The sequence below is a fragment of the Phalacrocorax carbo genome, chromosome 1 (genome assembly GCF_963921805.1).
Source record: "Phalacrocorax carbo chromosome 1, bPhaCar2.1, whole genome shotgun sequence".
In the NCBI taxonomy this organism is placed as follows: domain Eukaryota; kingdom Metazoa; phylum Chordata; class Aves; order Suliformes; family Phalacrocoracidae; genus Phalacrocorax; species Phalacrocorax carbo.
This window is the reverse complement of record NC_087513.1, coordinates 93,737,583-93,755,799: the sequence shown is the minus strand read 5'-3', so window position 1 is coordinate 93,755,799 and position 18,217 is coordinate 93,737,583. Positions and strand designations below refer to the sequence as shown.

Here is an 18,217-nt window from a genome sequence, read left to right as displayed (position 1 = left end):
TCTGACTGCTCTTGGCTGGAGCACTTCTGTATCCCTATTTGTGACTGTGTTTAAGAAGAGCATAAAATAATCTATTTCTAATGCTTATCATTCCAGAAAGAAAAACCCTAGGAGTGTGATCATTGTGCATCTTAAATGTTCTGGAATCAGAGAGCAACAGCATCGAACTTTGTAACTTAATTATGGTTGGATTGACAGCTGATCTTCAGAGATTTGACTTGGCATTACAGGAGGTGGAAAATTAGGAATAAAAAAAATGATTTCTCTCTTTTTCCATTCATATTGCTTCCTTTGGAATGCCGACATGATATAAAATGTTCATGTCATACTCATTGTTTTCTAGTTTCTCATTTCGCTCTGTTCCAGTTTTAATTCTAAATAATTGAAGTGTGTGTGCATTTATATGTATATATGTATTTGTATTACACAAGTGTAATGAAGTGTGTGTGTGATATATATATAAAAATATATATACACACATCTCTTTTTTTTGAGAGGAAGTGTGTGGCATCTGAATTTGAATCTAAATTAGGAAAGGGCAAGTAAGCAGGAGAGAAATGTTTTGCAAACATGGAAATTGTTCTGTTTGCTTAATGAAATGTTCTGTAGAGGTTTGCCGTGGATCTACCCTCTGAGATCGCTACATCTATCAAATATTCATATTGCATGTGTTCTGTTAAACATGTATGTATCGTTATATAAATATATAGACATATGTTAAGAATGGAACTACTCAGATACTATCTAGGTAACAAACTCTGGAACCATGTGATATACCCGTTTATGCCACTTTGGCCAGTTTGCTCTTCCCTCTGCCTGTGGCCAGTTTTAAGTGGCCGTTGCTAGTTCTGTGCAGTCAGCCTGCCACAGAAATATTCTCCCTGTTCACTGGAAATCTGGTTCCCGATTCCTGAAATTATGTTTGACCAGGTTAGGCATCATTTGCCACTTGGCGGCTCACTCCTTTTCCAGACAGAAGGATGCTTGCTCTTCAAAATGCAGTGTCGTGTGGCTAAGTGGCATGCAACACTTGTGCTTCGTATTATGGCAAATAAAATGGATATCTTGATCTTTCTAGCAAAAGATGTTAGGATACTGTTGAGTGAGTTACTACTTGTGATCTGACACATTCTGATTCATAGAGAATAATGGTTATGACTTCATAGGAGGGGGAGATAAATAATTAAGTAACAGATCTTAAAGGTCTCCAGTATGTTCTTCATATAGGTTTTACAGTGACAGATACTTTGAATTCAAAGTACTTAAAATGGGACAGCACAATTGGAAAGTTTTCTGAGTTCTCTGCTTGAGTTACACGATCCTTCACAGTGGATCATGAGTGGTTTTCGTGTGATTGAGATACATTGTGAGTAAATTTTATTTGCATTTTGGCATAGTGTAAAGATCACCTTTTCTGGCTGATAGCTATAATAACAGCTATACTTAGCATTTTTATGTCCTTTGCAGTTTATATTTGTCCTTCTGTATTAAATTAGGTAGGGTATTTCCTTAACGTGAAAGCCGCATGTGTTTGTGGCAAACTGGGGGGAGGACAGGATATGACATGGAACTGTGTTTTAATCTGGGATATAAAATAAGATGATAAATCACCTGTAATTCACCCTCGAGGACACTAAGAAGGAATAGCAAGTCATCACGAGAGAGATCCTCTCTTTTCTTGAAAGAACTTCTTTGTTTTTTCTCTGCCTTAGGGCTTCTTAGGATGGTACTGGCTTGGGCTACATCATCCTTCTCCTTCTGCCTTCTTTGCACGTTTCCTCTCCCACTGTAACCAACCTCTTCTTTATGGTGGTCTTTTGGCCTTTGCTGGCTCAGCTTTGGTCTGGTTGGGCTTTCTGTGCTGTTACTTCTGGAACGCATGGTTTATATCTCTGAAGCTGAAGGAAGGTGGGGAAAAAAGTAATTGTTTTAACTAGCAGAGACTATAAAACTATTACTATAACTTGTGGTGGGTATTATTCCCTCCAGTCTGGTAGTTTTCCCTCCCATGCAAGGCTGTTTGATGTTTGACAAAAGCTGACAACCTTGTGTAACCAACAGGACTGGGCTGTGGTCATTACTGGATGTCTGTAGTGAAGTGAGTCTTAACTGGTCTTACGCAGCTGTAACAATTCCCTCAATATTTGCAAAGGCAGCAGCTTTAGCAGCAGTACTGTGCACATCACCACAGACCAAGTTTCCCTTTTGAGAGACAATGCCTACCTCACCTTTCAGGTAGATACTTACTGAGATGAGGCACATTTAGGTTTAGAGAGTTTTCACTAGGAAGATCTTCCTGTTCCAATTTCATAGTATCCCATCCCTTACTATATAGCCATGCTTTGTTTTGCTTTGTTTTTCCAAGGAAGAGCACAAAAGAGGTCCTCCACTACTACAAGTTACGCAGATGCATTTTCCACGTTTGGGAAAATGTAGGGGTTAGCACATCCACACTGCAAGGGGGGAGCCTCGTCGTAAACACCCACTCCCCAATACTACCACCACCCACCTCAAAACCACACTCCCTTGCTGATTGTGGTGTCCCCTCCAGCACCAGCAACCATGTAGTATGAAACCCTACTACCTCTGTACTGCTAGACTCTAGCACTTTAGAGGCGTTAGTACCTGGCCAAAGGGAGACCTGTCCTAACTAGGCCCCTTTGAAGTGCCACTGTTAAGTAAACATACTCTAATGCCTTTGCAGATAAATTACTAACTGTATAAATATTGATTATCCTCAGAAACTCTGTTTCACTTATCACCACTCAGATTAAGGTGTGAATGGATTATAGTCCTCTACAGGAAAACTGTGGTCATGGATACTGTCTAGCAGACAAAAGTCCGATCACATGATTCAAAGGTGAAATTAAACATGTTCCAAATACAAATAATACACAAGTTTTCTTACTAAACTGCAAAGCTAATTGCTGAAAGGTCCAGAAAGTTGGTATGGCCTATGGTAGGCAGGAGATGATTGCGCTGCTGCTTTTTGGCCTTACAAATCTGTGGCTGATAAGGTTTTTTCAGAACAACTTCTTCCACCAGGTTCTGACTCTAAATCCTAAACTCTGTGACTGCATTCCTTAACTGTGGTAGTTTTCCACTGAATGCTGCAGATACTTCCTGCTGTTGTTTTTCTGCAAGGACAGAGGAGGTGGAAGAAGCTTTTGCTTTGTAATGGATGATGGCTGAGAGTGGGGAGAACTTATCAAAAATGTTACAAGAAAAGCAAGTGACGTTTTCTGTAATACTGAAGTATCTTCTAGTCTAATTTCAAGCACTCATAATAGCTTGTATTTCATAAGAAAAACTTGTTTCTTCAGGTCTCCAAAAACCTAGGTGTGTCAGGTTTGCATGGCAGTGTGCACTGGAACCTGTTTTGTGAAGCTGTGCATCAACAGTGTCAGATTAGGATGGGAGCTTGTACAGTGCATGTAGCAAACTGAGAGCTTTTCATAGCAGGCCAGCAGTGATGTTAGCTGATGAGGATTCATTGAAGTTCATGGTTATCCTGTCCTTTCAGTTGAATGTAGTTTCTCTTTGTTTGCTGTGGTCTGCTTATTAGGCTTACTGACCTTTTGCAGCTTGCTTACAGAGTATGACTACTTTGGAAGAACATTGGTTTTCTTTGGGTGTAAAACACTAAATGCCTTGTGGCTTTTGTGTGCAGTTAATGGCTGGTGTTAATAAAATCAAATGTAGGAGTTGAGTAAATCAGGTAACCTAAACGCACTCTGAACTTGTCTGTGTGCCTTGATGCCACAAGCACAGGACACTATGAAATGCATACATAGTCCAAGAAGTCCTTGCATTTTTCCCATCATGTGTGCCAGGTGCAGTAGCAGTCTCAACTGGGCATCAAGCTACTGTCAAACTTGTTGACAGCAAGTGTCAATATAGCATTCCTTGTGGAAGGGAAGAGGAACCACTGCATAAGGAAGAGGTTCATACCTTTTCAATCTTTTTGAGTTGGCTGCACCTGGAAACAGGATCCTGAACTTGAAAGGACAGTAGCTTCTGCAATCCTGCCAGGAAGAGCGCCCTCCCCCATCTTTTCTCTTACACTATATGCATGCTGTTGGCTTCCAGGCTGCATGCCACACACAGTTTTCACAGTTGCTGGGGGCTAGCTGTGTCTCTATTTTAAGCTTGTCATGCCTACTTTGTAATTGGGTAGAACAGTCCTTATTCTGAGGCACTTGGTCCCTCAGAAGGCCAGCTGACCTGCTAAATAGGTTACCCTCCAATGAAATGGTGCCTTTGCAGCATCCCAGAGTGGATTTTTCTTCATTTCTTATTGAGCAGAGTTATGTACCCTTTACCTGCATTCTGTTCTGTCATTCCTGAATGCCAGTGCCTACTATTGACTCTGCTAATGCAAATATTTATCAGATTTAGCAATTAACATGAATGGTTAGAGATTGAAGTGGCATACTAAATGTATACTTTAAGCACTTTTTTATTGGAACTTCAGTGTAGCTGACAAGAGAGGCACAAATGCTCTGGTATTAGTAGGCTGCCTTATTGATGTATTATTTCTCTGTTGAATTATTTAAGCCTTTTTATTACTTGTACATGGGCAGGCATTCTTATTATTTTTAGTGTTTTGTGTTTACATAAGGATGCTAGTGCTAATGTGGTTGTCAAAGGGTGTAGGTATGAGTAACAGAACGACCATTCAAAGCTTCAAATTATTGCAGCTAGTATAGCTGCTGCTGCAGCAAGCAAAGCAGGACCTCAGAAATGGACAAAAATAAACATCACCTACTTTGAAACTCTTTGCCACCTTCAAATTGGTGTGCCCTAGGTGTGGCACCATCTAAGGGACTAACCCTCAAAGTACACCTGACATTTTGGACAGAATATCAGCTGCCATGTCATGCCCTTGCACCATGGCAGAAAGTTGATCTGTCCTAGTTCAGAGGCTACTGGTTTTCTGCAGTGTTACTAAGCCCTTGAATAGCCCTAGTGTAACATTCAAGACAGAAGCAGTTTCATTTGAAATTTTCCAGCTGTGTGTTTTGGTAAGATTGGTTGTTTTCTACTTTGAACAACTCTTTCCATGTTCTTGAAGGTTAATGAAGAGCAACTGGTTTTTTTCCCCCAATGTAGAAATGTAAATCGGCTAATAAAATTTGTGGATACCAGTTGTTTTTGGGGCCATGAGACATGTCTCATCCCTCCTGAACCCAGGCTTTCAAGATGAGACTAGTGAGTGGAAAATTTGCCTTTTTGCATAGCTGTCTCTCACCTGGTTTTCACTTTAAATCAGATATTGGAGTCTGTGACAAGAAAGCTGTCTTTCAAAAAAGAGGTAAGGAAGAAGTGCTTCTTCTTGTAACAGGGATTGTAATTCACATTCTCTGTGGTTTCTCCTGGAGGACTGACTCTTGCATCTTGTAGCAAACTTCTTTATAGAAGCCAATATAAACACTGTTTCTCTGTACCGAAGATACCTTAGAAAGCAGTAAACAACTGCTAAGAAAGAAGAAAGCAGGTGAGAAGTTTTGTTTGGGTGCATGCACCTTGCACTTGTGATCTTCCATCTGTTTTAGATCAATTACTATACAGCAGGGAGTATAGCTACATGAACAGAAGACACAAGGATATTTCTCAGCATTCTCATATGATGCTTTACATACCATCTAGGCAATATCTGCTTGCATCAAAAATCAAAGAAGATTGAAAGGGATCATCCAGATCATGAAGTCACGTCTCCTGAAATCACAGATCACCATGCAGTGGGTACTTAATAGAGATTAGTTTACTGTAAGCGTGCTAATTGAAGACCACAGTGTTCTCCGCTGTTGTGCTTTCAACTTCATGTTATGAGGTGTCTGTTTTACTGAAGATTTTGCAGCGGTGTCTTTCTTGAAGTCACATTCAGTGCAGCTTGGTAGACTGGTTCCAGATTCAAAATGGAGTAAGGGTATGTTACATTAAAACATTCTTGTAAATCAAATTATTGCAAGTAACATAGCAAAGTTTAAATCTATTCTCAGTGTTTGTGTTCTTGTTACAGTTTCTCTTCTGTTCTATTTTTTAAAGAGCTTGCTCATCTCTGAACATGTATGATGTCCTTCAGCATATAAAGGAGAAATTTTCCTCTCCTTGGTGATGAGCAAGTAATCTGAGGGATCAAAATATACTTTCCTGAAGAGCCAAATGAATAAATGACCAAATGTTTCTATGATGTTAACTTGGTCTCCACCCTCTCAATCATATTCTGAAGGAGATGAAACTGCATTTGTCTCTTTGGCAGCAGTGAACAAGCAGGTGGTTCAGAAATCCCCACACTTTTGTGGGAAAGACTGAAATATCCTTCAGAGATGACTTCACCACAGACACCGGAGGGTTTTAAGAGACATCCATTTTTTTCCATCCATTTTTCCCTTTAGTGTTTTCTCTTTAGTCAGTGATTGACTTATGAGCTAACAAAATCCCTCACAGGACCAAATCTTCCCTTAATCCCAGGGTAAGGATCCTGAATAGTTGAGAATTTGCCGTTTCTTCCAAAAATATGTGACTAAGCAAGGAATTATGTCTTTCTGGTTTTTAACATCCCTTAAAGGGATATGGCAATGCTTTTGATTTGCTGAAATTGATAGGACTTCTACCAACAGACTGACTTCTAAAAGGAGTTGAGATACGGTTACTCAGCATGCCAGTGTAATGGGAGAGCACAAAACACATGATGTCTTTCGGAAAGAGGTCTGCAACCGTCTGCCCATCACTACAAATGTGGCTTGGAGCAAGAAAAAAAGGTGCTACAGGACGTTTCTTCCTTTCCTGTGTAGCAAAAGCTACTTTGAAGCATCATGTTCAGCTTAGTGCCACACATACACGCCTAAGAAGAAATTAATCTCCTGTCCCTGTTCTGCGTTCTTGTGTGGCTCTGTGCCAGCGAGTGTCCAGGCTTGGGAAGGGGCTTTTGGCTGGGCCACATCATGTCCTTCACCAGAGAAAGCAGCAGGTTTATCTTGTTCTCCTCTGTAGTCCTAATGTGGCCCAGCAATCAAGCCATTATGAATCATGGGAGAAGATGAAGACGTCTTATTAATTGGTATCCCAGGATCTGGGCATTTCACATCATTGCTGAACCTTTTCTAGAACTGCTGCGTTCTGACAGAATGTGTTTAGGACTTTCATCCTTCCCCTAAGTGGGAACATATTTTTGTGGTAGAGCTGCACCACTTCCAAAGATAACAGCCCTTCCCTTTGGGTACACTGTTTTAGCATTTTCCTGAAAACAGTTTGCAGTGACTTCTGACTGGTGGGATGTTTTGTTTTACCATGGCTGACTATCTCATTCGGGCTGTGCTCTTATTCACAGGAGACTTTTGTGCCGTTTTGGCGCATAGCCCAGGCGGCAAGCGAGAAGAGACTTCTTTCCTTTAATGGGTTCTTCACCCAGGGACTCTTGGATCAGTAAGTGTTTCCATCCTGGCATGGAAATTGCAAGATTTAGCTCTGTATTTGGGAAAACTGATGCAGGAGTACTTACCTGTGTAGCCTGATGTATCTGTTGGCATGAAGAGTTGCAGGGATTCAAGCAGGAGAAAGAAAATAAATTTAGGAATCTGTTTCCCCTCATGGGATCTTGTCATATCTTGGTCTTTGAAGCCCTTGGGGATCCTACAAGAACAGCAGTTACTCAAATGGGAAGAAAATCTGGATTCAAGAGAGGATGTAAACACTCCCAGACAGGAAAAGTGCATGGTTGAGAGTTGGATGTCATTTTTGTGCTGGTTGTGGTTTATGCTTATCTGACCACAAGTTGGATTTCTCATCCCTTAGAGACAGGGAGCCTCTTCTGAAACAGTAAGACGCCTTTTGGGCTGTGTTTGAGAGTTGTCATGTTACCCTGCTGATGGTAAAGGTACTGTGAAACTTCCACCATCTGTTGTCTCCTCTCCCTTCCAATCCTGTAGTGTTTTGCACATATGCAATGATTGTGTTTAGGTAAGATCTTTCCAAATCCATTTTGCATATGCAGTCTGTACAGGCTTACAGCCCTCTTTAGAAGTCTGCGTCTGTGTGGGAGGTTTCTACCAGGTCCTTTTGAAGACTGTATCTGGGTCAGCCATCTGTCATTTCAGTATTGGTGTGTGAACTTGTGATCTGGTCTTCACTTTTGTAATATCTCTAACTACAGAGACACCATGGGATTTGGGCCTGGAAGTAGAGAAAAGAGCCTGTTCCATGTGGCCAGTTACTGATTTTGTGACTCTAAGCTCAAGTACGGCCCTTCCTGTAGATTAACTGATCTCAGCCCATCTCCTGCTGAAGCTCTGGTGGTGTTTGCCCATGTATTTGGGCTCATGCTGTGCCAATTTAAAGCACACCTGTTCACAGTGGTCTGCATGAAAGCATAAGCTGCTCATTTGGAACATACTTGAACTTTTCATAATAGGAAAATATGGTTAGGAATGTACACTCCTATTCAAAGATACCAAACCTTGTTCTAAGCAGGGTTCTTCACATGGTCCATAAAACCAAGTAGCCTGGGTACTAGACCTCTTTGTGGTGATCCATGAGAAAATCAAGAGTTTGGGCTCCCTGCTGTACCGCGTTACATTTCTTTGGAAAATTGGGTGGCTGTTCTGAAATCTGAAATGAAGGCCTGGATTCCACAGAGGTTCCAAATCAGGAATCAGTACTTTGAGAGTTTTCTGACATGGACTGATTTTCCCTTGTTCCTGGTCATACCTTGGAACAACTTCTGTCCGTAGCTAACACTCAAAGGCACTTGCATCCCTTTTTTCTCCTGCTAAACCCTCCTCTGTCTCGTCCACAGGAACTTGGCTCTCCTAGTTGGTGGTCCAGCATTTTGCTAAGTTGATGGTAGTCTTAGAAAAATACATTATATGTATACAGTTTATATAGCAAATACGTTAGACACCGTAGATTTGTTTGAGGTGATTTGTCTTCTCAGTGAGGTACTACACATGCCACAAGGCCTCAGTGTGCATCTAAGGTGTTAGTTTTAGTGGGAGAATGACTCTGAAGTTTTATGTGCACTGTAGCTTCATTGTGCTGCTTCAGGGCGACAATACTAGTATAATCCCATGTTTTCATGGGTTCAAAAGGTTGAGGAGGAATCAAAATTAAAATAGCTAGAATTTCTTTAACTTTCTACTTCTGGGAATTGAGGGTTGAGGGGAATTTTATGCAATTACACTGAATTGCTTCTGAGAGATAAATATGGGGAACTTTTTCTCTGTCGGCTTCCTTGGGTTTAGGGTTTTTTTAAATTAGACACCAGAGGTGGATTTTTTTATAAGGATTAGTGCAAGAGAGATTTTTGGTATAGGTGAAAAAACGTTGCATCAAGTAGATTTAAGTGTTTGAAAGTGTGAACTCTGCAAAGCCATATTGTCTGGTTTTAAATTTAAAAATGTAAATCTTGTAGTTGTCTGTTTGACAATTTTTTATTGTAAAATACACTGAAATGAAACTCAGATGTTCTAATTTCATTTATATGAATTTGCTTTCCAAGGATAGAATTTTCTTGTTTTACGAGCGTAAGAAACAGTTAATGTTACTTAATACAGTGGTTGTGGTTTAGTACTTATTATTCAGCTGCTGTAATTTTTAGCTCCAATGTATAATTAGTTTGTAATTACAGCATTATCCACAGCAAAAACAGGAAAGAGTGCTACATGAAAAGAAAATGTTCCTATCTTAGATATTGTGTATCTAAACTCATCCTTATTCCTGAATATCTTGAAATTAACTGGACTGTAGACACTTATACAGCAGGATAATTCAGCTCCAATTTAGGCTAAGTCCTGGAGTGTATAAGACCAAGTATACATTTAAAAACATATTAAAAAAAAGGAGGGGGGAAGAAAAAAGCTATGTAGAGAGGAATACTAATGGAGAGTGGTTTTCTGTAGATGCCTATAGAAAGGCAAAGGCAGCAGCTGATGCGGCTGAGTTCGAATCACACATTTCAGTCTTACCTTACTGCGATATCTCTCAACTATTTCTGCAGGCACCAGTTTCCCTGAAATCTGCAGAAATGTCAGTATCTTGTCCTTTCTCTCTGGCTTGTTTGAAATTGGCAGTGATTCAGGATGGGACCCCTGGATAGACAAAGTGCATAGCCTTGTTGCCACAGAGAAACACGGCTTAGACTATCTTCAGGAAGATTATGCTGGAAACTGATTGGTCTTTTCCCAGAATTGTCTATCATGATTCATGAAGGTGAAGGGTGGCATATTCAGACTTGTGAAACAAATACGTTTTTGCATGGTGTGTAACATGTTTCTGAAAATCCCACAGGTGATAGCTAAAGTAGGGTATTTGCGGACTTGAGAAGGGGCTAGCTATCTATTTGTAAAATAATAATAATATGCAAGATCGAAAACAGAAAGAAAAAAACCCAAACCAAAAGCTTTAAGTTTTGGGTTTCAGGATAGGCTACTGTTTTCTGTACGGTAAGTCACACACCTTCTGTCTACCGAATGGTGGGTGGGGTTTGGGTTTGTGTGTGATTGTGTTTTGGGGTTTTTTTGTTTAGGTTTTTTTTTTCAACTTCATTAAAGGTTTTTACTGGCTTTTATTTTATGTTTTGCAGGTTATTGATCTGATCTAGTTCATATGTTCATATCTCATTTCTGATTCTTTCACATGAGATCCATATGCCTCTCAAGTAAATACCTATGTTTCTGGCGCTTGCTTTCCTTCTTCCTACTAGAGACTTACTAAAAGAAATGTTATAGAAACCCTGGTCAAGGTGAGTATCTTCCTGTGCCAAACTCGGTGCAAACACACCTCAAGGTATTGTCTCAGCAGTGGAATTGATTTTGTGCAAGCTCATGACAGTTTTGGCAGAGTTTAAAATCCAGGGGAAGGTTCTCAGTGCACAAGGCTTGCTACATGCTCCATGTGTTTGCTTGTCTCCCAGCTGGCAGCTATGTGCCCTCGCTTCCCCAGGTTGAGCATGCTTTTGGTAAACTGGGAACCTGCAAAAGCAGCTATTTCTGACTTCCTGACAACATAGGTTATCGCCCACACTTCTTTTGCTGTCCTCAGCAGACAGGGTGTAGCCAAAACACCATCATTGTGTGGTAATCTTATAAATATTTCAAGGTGAGTTTTGTGATACCGGTTTTAAAAAAAAAATAAATCCCATAGTTATAGTGTTCCCTCCCACTTCCCAAAACCTCCTGTCACCCCCAAAATGGGAACATTTAATGTTCTCTTTTAATCATCTAAGCAGAATTAAAATACTGTCAATTCAATATTTTTCTTCCAATGCCTTTAGTAGTGTGACAGATCTCTTAATTTTAAAACTATTTTTCAAAGTAATATGAAGCAAAACACAAATATAATGAAGAGAAATCTGTAAGACTAAGAGACAAAATAAGTTCACACTGTCTGGTGCAACTTTTACATCTCTGATTTCAGTGATTAATTTTCCCTGCACATACACACGTGCGGTACAAACACAACTTCACTGTCCAGTGTGTCTTCTATTACGTGGTCCTTCCTTTCTGATGGAAGGTAAATTGACTCTGGCAAAAAAGTGCTTGTGACAAACCATCGTCTTGTGTGCCTTTTAAGCATGTCGGTAATGTGGTATAAGGTCATTTTGAAAAGCAGCCTATAATCATAGCTCTCCAAATAGAATCCAATTGAAGAAATCCAATGTTATGATATTATTAGCTGTAATAGCTGTGGACAAAAGAGAAGCAAGAAACCAATGGAATTTCTTGTATTTCAGTGTGTGTGTGTCTCTAGACACACATGCGATGTTTTAAAGAACGTATTTGTGTACTAGGTGTGTGTCTATGTAATTCTCTTATGCTTGGTGCGCGTGGCAAATACAAAATAAGTGGTCGTCTATAAGCTTTCAACAAAAGAGCAGTAGAGGCCGCAGTGAGGACTACAGAATAAAAATGTACACCTTGAAAGTTAGTATCTATTATTTTTCTTCAAGGGTATTTTTGACAAGCATAGCTTTGTTGAGACATTTCTTTGTGTGGGAGTGTTTGCCTCAGCATTGCTTTTCCCCACACATGAAAATAAACCACAGACTTTTAAATATCCTGAGAAAAGTTTCTTCAAAGAAAGATCAAAAGTCTTTACTAATGTCTGAGGAAGCTGCATGGCTGCCTCTCTTGTGAACTCATGTCTATAGAGAGCTGGCTAAGACGATCAAGACCATTATTGCATTGATTCGACCATCAACCTACTCTGAGAGATATGTTGTTTGGAGAGAGAAGAGGTAGGGGAATCCACAGATGCTCCCTAGTTTTACCAAGACAGGCATGAATAAAATAACTTTTCAAAACCAACTCCATTTTTCCCCACTGTATTGTGTGGGATGCTCTACTTCAAACAGTTGCCTTTGGTCGTGCATGTTCAAGAACTCTTACATGGAGTGGGTTGATTGACATTTTTAAATAAGCAATTTCATCTGCTTTTGTGGCTCTTGGAGTTACATGAAATGCCCAGGTATGGCTTTCAGGGTTTCACACAAGTTGTATATCTGGGTTTTTTTTTCAATTATTCGTTTGGTTGCTTTTGTACAAAAATCTCTTTTCATCTCTCTTTTTGCATCTTAGCAACACAGAACACATATTAGCCAAGCTTCGAATGTTTGTGATCTTCTCCCTAATCTGGAATTCCCCACCATTAGACAGCTTTCAGGGAAATAGATTTAATTTTGGTTCTTCCTAAACCTTGGGTTTTCTTTCTTATGTTTTCCTTAATGTTTGTTTGCTTTTATAAACTTAATCTTTTATGCTTCAGACCAAATCTTTATGTGCTGTCTGATAGCAGAGGGTATTTAACTCATAGAAGCTATTGAGAATAGGATTTCTCTTCTGAAGGATTTTACTGTTTCTGTCATGCTGGCACCAAGCATCTGTGAACAACGCGAGGCAGGATTTCAGGCTTGTCTCTAAACCTAGGATTTCTGAGTTGTTAGTATGGGGAGGGGGAGTTTGTTTGGGTTTTTGTTTGTTGTTTTAAACCAAACCTCTTCATACCATCCCCACTGGACATTAATCTTTCATTGGTTTATCTGATAAGAAATTAAATCACTCACGTTGGTTTTTTCCCTGTAGTTTAGGGGGTTTTCCCCTAACTGGACTGGATTTTCCCTGTATATCCTAAAAATCAGGTCTTTATTACATTCTGTGATTTGGTACTTTGCATTCCTATAGTAGGGGAAATACTCCGTTTTCCTTTGTATTCTGTAATACAAAACCAGTCCGACTGCATGTTGTTATTTCTCCTTAATGACAATATCTAAGTATGTAACAGCAGGCTAACATTTTTTCTGATGGAGACAAACATTAGTTATACAATAAATCTGCTCTGGCATTTTCCTCTTCCAACTGCAACGACAAGACAGGAACACGTGGACGGCAGTGGAAGATTCCTCACCCCATTCCCCATGCCCACGTTCTCCACATTTAATATCCAAGTGAAGAATTTGGATAAATATCCTAAATATCCGAAATCATTCTTTCACAGGAGTTTAATGGAAACAAAACCTCTCAGATCCCCAGTCTTCTTACTGTAACTTTTTAATGCAGATTAGACCTTATTTCCTATGGAACAAAGGCTTTAGGTTTTGGGTTTTAGCAAAGGGAAGGAATGTTGCCATTGGGGCGAATGGCATGCGTTCCCTCCTCGCCTCTGAGCGAGGAGTACCAAGTGGCAGTGCCCTGTATCCCCCTCATCCAACCCCACAAATGCTGCCTGTGGGCTCTCACCATGATGCATGTTGACAAGTTGCATGATTTTCAGAAGAGTGCCCTGGTGTCACAAGATGCTCTGAAGAAATTTAGAAAACTCTTAATTTCAAGGCTTTGGTGGAAGTGGAAGTCAGTGTTGTGTTGGTGTTTTGAACCAATCTCGTTTTGTGACAATGTGAATTTCTGCTTTTTGTTGTTTTGGAGGCTTCTTCTTTTATTGTCTTAGGCTTTTATTATTCTTGTCTTTTGTTCTTATTTGTCTTGGTTCAACCTGTTGATTTCGTGGCAGTGGGATTTTTTTTTTTTCATTATCTGGTGTATGTTCACCTCTGCACAAATGAGCGCAAAGGAAACATGAGCTTCTGGGTAGATTCTCAAGTCAGCTTTGTAGGTAATTTTTAGTGTTTGAAGGTTTTTTTTTTTTCCACTAAGATTGATTATTGCCTTAAATAAGCCAAAGTAAAATTATGACTTTGAGCAGTGGCTTATATTTTTTATATTATTCATATTAATTGGTGACTGTGGCTATATGTCTGCCAGGAAAATGTGAAAAGCACACTTGAAAAGTAACTCTACACAGTGAAATCAATTTTTGTATGTGTTCAGATTACAGGTTTTAATAGCCATGACATTCATTATTATTTATTATAATGGCTTACAGTTTTGGACCTTCAGGTCCTGTAGGAATATGCCCTGCTCTGATGGTGCAACTTTGGAAAATGCAATAAAAATGCACTGGAAACCGCAGCTTTCTAATAGGAAGTTTCTTAAAAGCAATGAAGTTAAATTGCCTCCTTACAGAAAAAAGGAAGTGGAATGGAAGTTGGTGAGCCAGGTAGATGTAGCTCCTCTGTCCCTGGCTCGGTGTCCCCCCTTATTTGAAATTTGATGTTGAGGCCATCATCTGTGCTTTGGTGTAGGGCAAGTGGAGAAAACGTGTATATTCCTTTCATTGCTACATAAGGACCCTGCAACTTTGCTACATGAGGTTCAGACATAAAGGGAAATGTTGGTTTGTGGCTGCAGCTGTGACTTCACCCTGGTTTTGATTATACTCTAGCTGAGTCCTCAGAGGGGAGGGCAAGGCATGCTCAGGAGGTGGCTTGAGGCATATAACTGTTGTTTGTTCCTCTCTTTGTTTTTCCACTTGTTCAGATCAAATATGGCTGTGGCCAGTTGCTAGCCCAGTGGCTAGTGGGAGTTGAGGAAAGGGATTTTGCAGATGTAAATGTATGCATCTATACAAATATTTTACAAGATTCTGATGTTCAGAGAGATCCTAAGGCAACACTAAAGTCTAGATGCCTTCTTCCCCATCCCCACCCCTCTAAAGGCCTCTCTGAAAAGCCCAGTTAAAACACCTGTTTATCCTTTTGGAAGAATGGTAATTAAAATTCAGGCAAAATCTTGGCATTACCTAGCTTAGCTGCTTGGCACCATTTGTCCTATATTTTGCTGGAGCTCTGTTATGTGTGTGTTGGTGCTGGAGAGACTTGCAGAAAGCTTGTCCACCTGCCTCTGTGATGGCCGGTGACAAACAGCATCAAACCAGGCAGAGGCAAGGTGGGACCTGAGGGACACAGCAGGGACCCTTCTGCTGCCTGTGTTCAGCCCTCCAGTTATCATAGGAAGATTTGGGAAGGAACCGCTCCCTGAGCAGCAGGTATCATAAACGGGTTGTTCTGCCAGGAGAGTCCCGTTTGAGTTGCTTTTTTTGGTCTTGGTGGCAATTATATTACGTCCCTACTGGTGTTTTCCTGGCATCTGAGGACAGGTCTGCAGTTTTTTAGGTTTGTAAGGACATAGACAGGTGACTATAAATGCTTGCATTTAACATGCAAGTCCTTCTTAGTGAAGCAATGAGTCATATCCTGCAGGCAGAAGGCTTCCTTAGGGCTGCTGCTTAGTAAGACTTCACTGCAATTATTTTATCTGAAGCTAATATTTAGTTCCTGAGAGTACCATTCTCTTCTGCACATAAATAGTGCTAATTTGTTATATATTGTCAGTGGATTAATGCCACTTTTGAAAGTACCTGTGCACCTCATCATCTGAATGTATCCTAATTTTGTGTTACATAAGTACAGACATCTCCCTTAGACATATCTGAAAAAGACAAATTTCTGACGTGAATTTGCTTAACATTAAAAAAACAATAATTAAAAAAATTAGAAAGCAGCCCCCCGTTTGATTTCTGAGTGGTTGTAAAGGAGCCCTTTTAACACACAGCAGGTGTGTGTGTAGTGGTCATATTAATAGTACTTACATTCTTTCTCTAAGAGGATAATTTTTCTTAGCACTCTGTTCCAATCAATTCTGGTTTTAGTGAGGGAATAAGTATTTTAAAAGTGTTAACAGTAGAGTGGATTTACCTTGATTATGATGATACACAGCCCTGAATAGGTAGTTGTTCCTGTAAGCAGTTCTATTTGAGGAACAATCACAAATCCTATCACTCCTCCAACACCAAAAAATAGTTTTCTGCCTAAATAAATTTCTACAGATAAAAGAAAGGAAAGACTTTTAAATTAAATGCTAGAAAATCTGTCTTGCATCATTTAATACCAAGTACCCAGTAAACATCAGAGTGCATATGGCAGGGTTCTGCAAGCTTTCCTTGTGCAGGTAGGCCTGTTAAAGTCTGTGGGGTTGCATGTGCAAGATTGGATTACAGGGTTGGGGACTGTATTTTGTGACCCTTATTGCTAGTATAACTCTGAGTACATGCATTTTCCTTTAAGTATACTCTGGCCAGTCGCAAAATGTACCATTTTTTAAGGTCTGTTGTTAACACAAGCATATTCATTAATTAAGGAAACAAATCTAGAGGCAGTAAGATGTTTTCTCCTTACTTTAACATTTAGAAATTTTCTTGCTGTAACACTCTGAAAAAGAAGAAAAAGTGAACAAAAACCCCCGAAAGAAAACATAAAATCCACTGGGATAGGAAAGGGGAAGGCATATTCATGATACCTGAGAAGTAAAACTGACTGTCCAGTTTGGCTTTTAGGGTTAGAACTGAAGGAAAAATAAGGAAGAAATGCATATGTATGGTAACAGTGAGGTAGATGGTGTCTCATAACACTGGTACTCATAACGACAGCAATACCATTCTATCATACACATTCATCATTATTTTCTTACCTTGCACGAACCTAAGACAAACTATGCAGGTTTATCCTCAGAGTATTTGCATAGTGAGATTGTTTCTGTCATAATTTCAGCTTCATGCAAATTAGAGCTGCAGAGCTGAAACTTACCCTTCTCTTTAAGGTTAGTTAGTGATTTCTTTAGAATGTGTACGGTTCTGGGCAAATGCTTCAACAGTCAATAGTAGTGCTTAAGCACCAGGATTTATTTCAGGATACTGAATCTAATTGGAATAATTTTACCTTACCTTTCTACAAATAAGCCAAAAGAATTTATTTGTGCTGCCCATTGAGAGAGTTAAGTAAAATCTGCAGTCTTTGAAAATAGCCTTTTGTAAATAGGTTCTAGTTTTAGCGTTGCTTTATTTGAAGAATGATATTTGCAACTTCATAAGGTTCTGAGAGGTCCTAGACAGGATTCTTAAATGCCACTGAAAAAATTCACAAGAGTGATCATTCAGAAACCTGATCATCTTTACCTTACTCTGTCTGCATTGCGCATTTCAAAATGCAGTTGGTGCTAAGTGGGTGTTACAGTGCACTGCGGTTGTTTTTTTTTTTTCAGGGTCTGATTGATGAAAAAGCCTTATGGAAAATTCTTGTTCTTATCTTCTTCATACATCTCTTAAACCATCATTATCCCAACTGATATCCTTTATGTTCTGTGAACAACAGCATTCGTCAGAGATATATGATTTTAAGGATCTGGGCTAGATATAATTAAGTTTAGCAAGTCGAACTTGATCCTAAATGATTACTATTGTTCAGGGCCCATAAAAATAGTTTGGAGACTTAGTCAGAACTACAGTAATAAATGTAGTGAGCAAGCTTTGAAAAAAAAAAAAAAATTAAGAACAGGATCCTGTGAAGTTATACAGGCCACCTGTGCAAGACGTAACCCTGTGGAGTTTTAAGGCCGTCTTCCCAAAGGGCTTGTACAATACTTGTAAGAAATAGCTTTGTCGAATTTGCAGCTGCCTTGTTAAGCATGAGCCCTGGTCATCTGCTCCCCAGCTTGGCAGGTACCACAAAGGCATTGTTTAGGCCATCATTGTCTCACCACTGGAGGGGCGATGCTTGCCAGCACTGTTCCCAGGGGTACCGCCGGCCCTTGCCATGTCCCCCAGCCCCGGCGTGGGCAGCCCTGCCTGGCTCCGAGTTGCTGCTGTGCACTGGAGCGCAGAGCACCTCTGCACCTGCTAAGCAGCTGCCCCAGAGGCAGCAGGACTGCCTGGGAGGGTGAAGGGACAGAGAATCTGTCAGGAGGACGTAAAGAAGCACTTGGCAAAATGTGTAGGACAGTTTTGGGGAAGTGGCCGTGAATGTTGGTATTTCGTTTTTGTTTTACAGAAG

At 40.0% G+C, this 18,217-nt stretch overlaps 2 protein-coding genes across 7 annotated transcripts in view; one reads left to right on the top strand and one right to left on the bottom strand.

Annotated features, from left to right (window-relative positions):
* Positions 1 to 18,217, top strand: part of CMSS1 (cms1 ribosomal small subunit homolog) — a 254,267-nt gene that overhangs the window by 86,981 nt on the left and 149,069 nt on the right. The gene's annotated exons all lie outside the window — the stretch shown is intronic.
* FILIP1L (filamin A interacting protein 1 like) overlaps positions 1 to 18,217 on the bottom strand; it is a 215,869-nt gene that overhangs the window by 85,144 nt on the left and 112,508 nt on the right. For both annotated transcript variants that reach the window (XM_064467250.1, XM_064467259.1), the window contains exon 4: positions 1,612 to 1,898. In XM_064467250.1, coding sequence (XP_064323320.1) covers positions 1,612 to 1,881 — 270 coding nt within the window. In that variant the 5' untranslated portion in view covers positions 1,882 to 1,898. The remainder of the gene's footprint in view (positions 1 to 1,611; positions 1,899 to 18,217) is intronic.